At 33.8% G+C, this 2,544-nt stretch overlaps 1 protein-coding gene across 1 annotated transcript; it reads right to left on the bottom strand.

Annotated features, from left to right (window-relative positions):
* Window positions 1-685: 685 nt before the first annotated feature.
* On the bottom strand, window positions 686-1,858 carry TENT5D (terminal nucleotidyltransferase 5D). Its single transcript, XM_070289607.1, has one exon. It carries the CDS (start codon window positions 1,856-1,858, stop codon window positions 686-688), a length of 1,173 nt encoding a protein of 390 aa, XP_070145708.1.
* Window positions 1,859-2,544: the final 686 nt, after the last annotated feature.

Below are 2,544 nucleotides of genomic sequence, written 5' to 3'. Positions count from 1 at the left end.
GTCACAGTATTGGCTGTCCAGCTGGGTGTATTATTCTTCAGATCCACAAATCAACTTGATAGTTGATAAATTACTAATGTCCAGTGTTTTCCAGAATCATTTTCTTCAGTGTTTTTTAAAACTATAGTAAGAGTTTGTATCTAAATCAATTCAATTAGGAAACAAAATATATGCTTGCAAAATCTAGGATTTTGATATCTTCTGAATCTGTTGTCTTTGAAATTAGGCATTTTTGTTAGGCATTGAAAATTCATTGATGGTAGTATTCACTAGAAAAGTAAATGAAGTAAAGGTAGCAAAGGAACTGACTGAATACAGAGTTGGTTGGCACTGGTGTTTTCTGTACCTCTGAATTTTAAAACATGAGCCTGTTCTTTTATATTTTAATCAAATATTAAGTCATCTCTAATGTATTTATCATAGCAAATTTGAGTCATAAGTGGTCAGTCAGATTTGAAAATCATTTTAAGTGGTCCACAATATTTGAAAGTTGTTATAGCTAATCAATAACATTTGAAGATCATTTAAAAAGGTCAGTTCATAGATGATATTGTATTTACTATGATGGTTTAAGCTATAAATGATAAAATAGTTGGTAACTGCATAAATTTGGAAACTTGCTTCTAGAAGGTGTTTAATTAAAGCAAAGTTTCTAGTGTGTGTGTGTGTGTGTGTGTGTGTGCGTTTAAATCATACCATTTGGCACATGAAAGTGCAGTGGGTGGTATGGCTGAAAGAATATAGGTGGTGGTCCAGATGTTACATAATAAGTAGGGTACCCTCCTTCAGCAACAAAGTATGGAGCAGGCTGATAAAAGCAAGTTACGTTGTCTGTATTAGGTAGGATATTCTGTTCTCCAAGTACTTTTAAAGCCATAAGGGCAATCATATTGAGGGTCTGCCTTCTTTCATGTCCCATGAGGCAAACTGTGCTCTCATTCACAACTCCATGCAAGGTCATGAGGTAGTCATATTTGCTCTTTTCTTCACCTATGAAATGGTTGCGGAGGTATGATTCAATCTTCTTTTGCTGTTCTGCTACATCAGGAAAATCAATGAAGAATCTAGAACACATATAACGTTCCAACGTCTTGATTTCTGCTTCACAAGCTGGTTTAAAGTCACGAACCAGCAAGTTGCTGTATTTCAGAAGGCCACCACCTCTAATTTCTTCAGGTTTTCTGGTAGATATAAGCTTGTACTGTAAATGTGTCATTGCTTCTTGGAAATCTCCATACATGCTTTCAGCTACCACAACAGGATAGCATTCATTGGTTAGGTTACCATTTTTGTCACTATAGAAATCTAACATTGGATCCAAGACAATTTGAAAGGAATCTACACTAAATTCAAATTGTCGTCTGAGTGAATTAACAAATTTTAGCTCGACATTCTTCCCAGTGTTATTTGACAGAGAGATGAGACTCCAACGATCATGTTTATTGCAAACTTTAACCATCTTCTGCACATAAGCCTCTTTCATAGTATTCAGGGTGATCTTATCCTTTTTTACACCTTTTGGTAAAAAGTCGAATAGACAACCTAGAACTACATCCTTAACAACCTGAAATTCTTGATCACTTGGTAGTTCAACACCAAAAATGACATCCAGATCCTTGTAGCTGATTCCATTGTGGCTTGCAAGTATGTAACTTGCTGTGGAACCATTCAATCGAGTATCTTTAACAATAATTCCTTGCTCTATCAGTTGATCTTTCACAACATGAATAATATCTTTTGGTTTTACTTCCATTGTGGGGAAATTTCCCCTTCCATGAACTGGAATTACTTCATCTAACACTTTATCCAGTGTTATAACTTGATCCCAAGTGAGATTGCTGAATCTGATTTCAGACATTATGAGGTCAGCAGATCAACTAGAAAGTAAGCAAAATATTGAGAAGAAATTTAGCATCTTGAAATCAGCGTTTAGCTAAACCATGTGAAAAGTCAAATATAGACTTACCTTCAACATTTACCTTCAACATAAATCAAACTAATACTAGACAGTAAATTATCAGTGCATCTAACTGAGTTCAACTATATAAGTGAAATAAAGGCCACTATGATCGTGTCAAAATTGTTAGATTGATTGGTTCATGTAAACAAACATTCTCACAGATGTGTTAAGAGTTGTAATTATTTTTGATGTGAAACTATGGGCTTTCTCAATCTTTCTTTATAAACACTATAATGAGTATCTTTGTTTGGTGGTATAAATGTTGTTCACAAGACAACCATGGTATATAATAGAGGTTAACTGTCATGAATTTAAAGTGAGATCAGATAGCATCTCTGTATATGTTAGACACAACTGATTGAACAGCATAATACTTAAAAGCAATATATAGCATCTTTAATCCAAAAGCATCATTCTATTATTGTTTTATATATATATTGTTACTCTCATTTTTAAGAAAATTACCAAAGTCCATTATTACATTATGAATTCCTTGAATTGCTTGAGGGTAAGGAGAGTACCTAATGCAAAACCTCTTCTATGTTCTTGGTAGTTCTTAAAGAAATGTTGGTTGAAGAAAATAA

Source organism: Ovis canadensis, chromosome X (assembly GCF_042477335.2).
Source record: "Ovis canadensis isolate MfBH-ARS-UI-01 breed Bighorn chromosome X, ARS-UI_OviCan_v2, whole genome shotgun sequence".
Taxonomy (NCBI): domain Eukaryota; kingdom Metazoa; phylum Chordata; class Mammalia; order Artiodactyla; family Bovidae; genus Ovis; species Ovis canadensis.
Note: the sequence above shows the minus strand (reverse complement) of the source record. Positions and strands in the feature narration are given on the sequence as shown.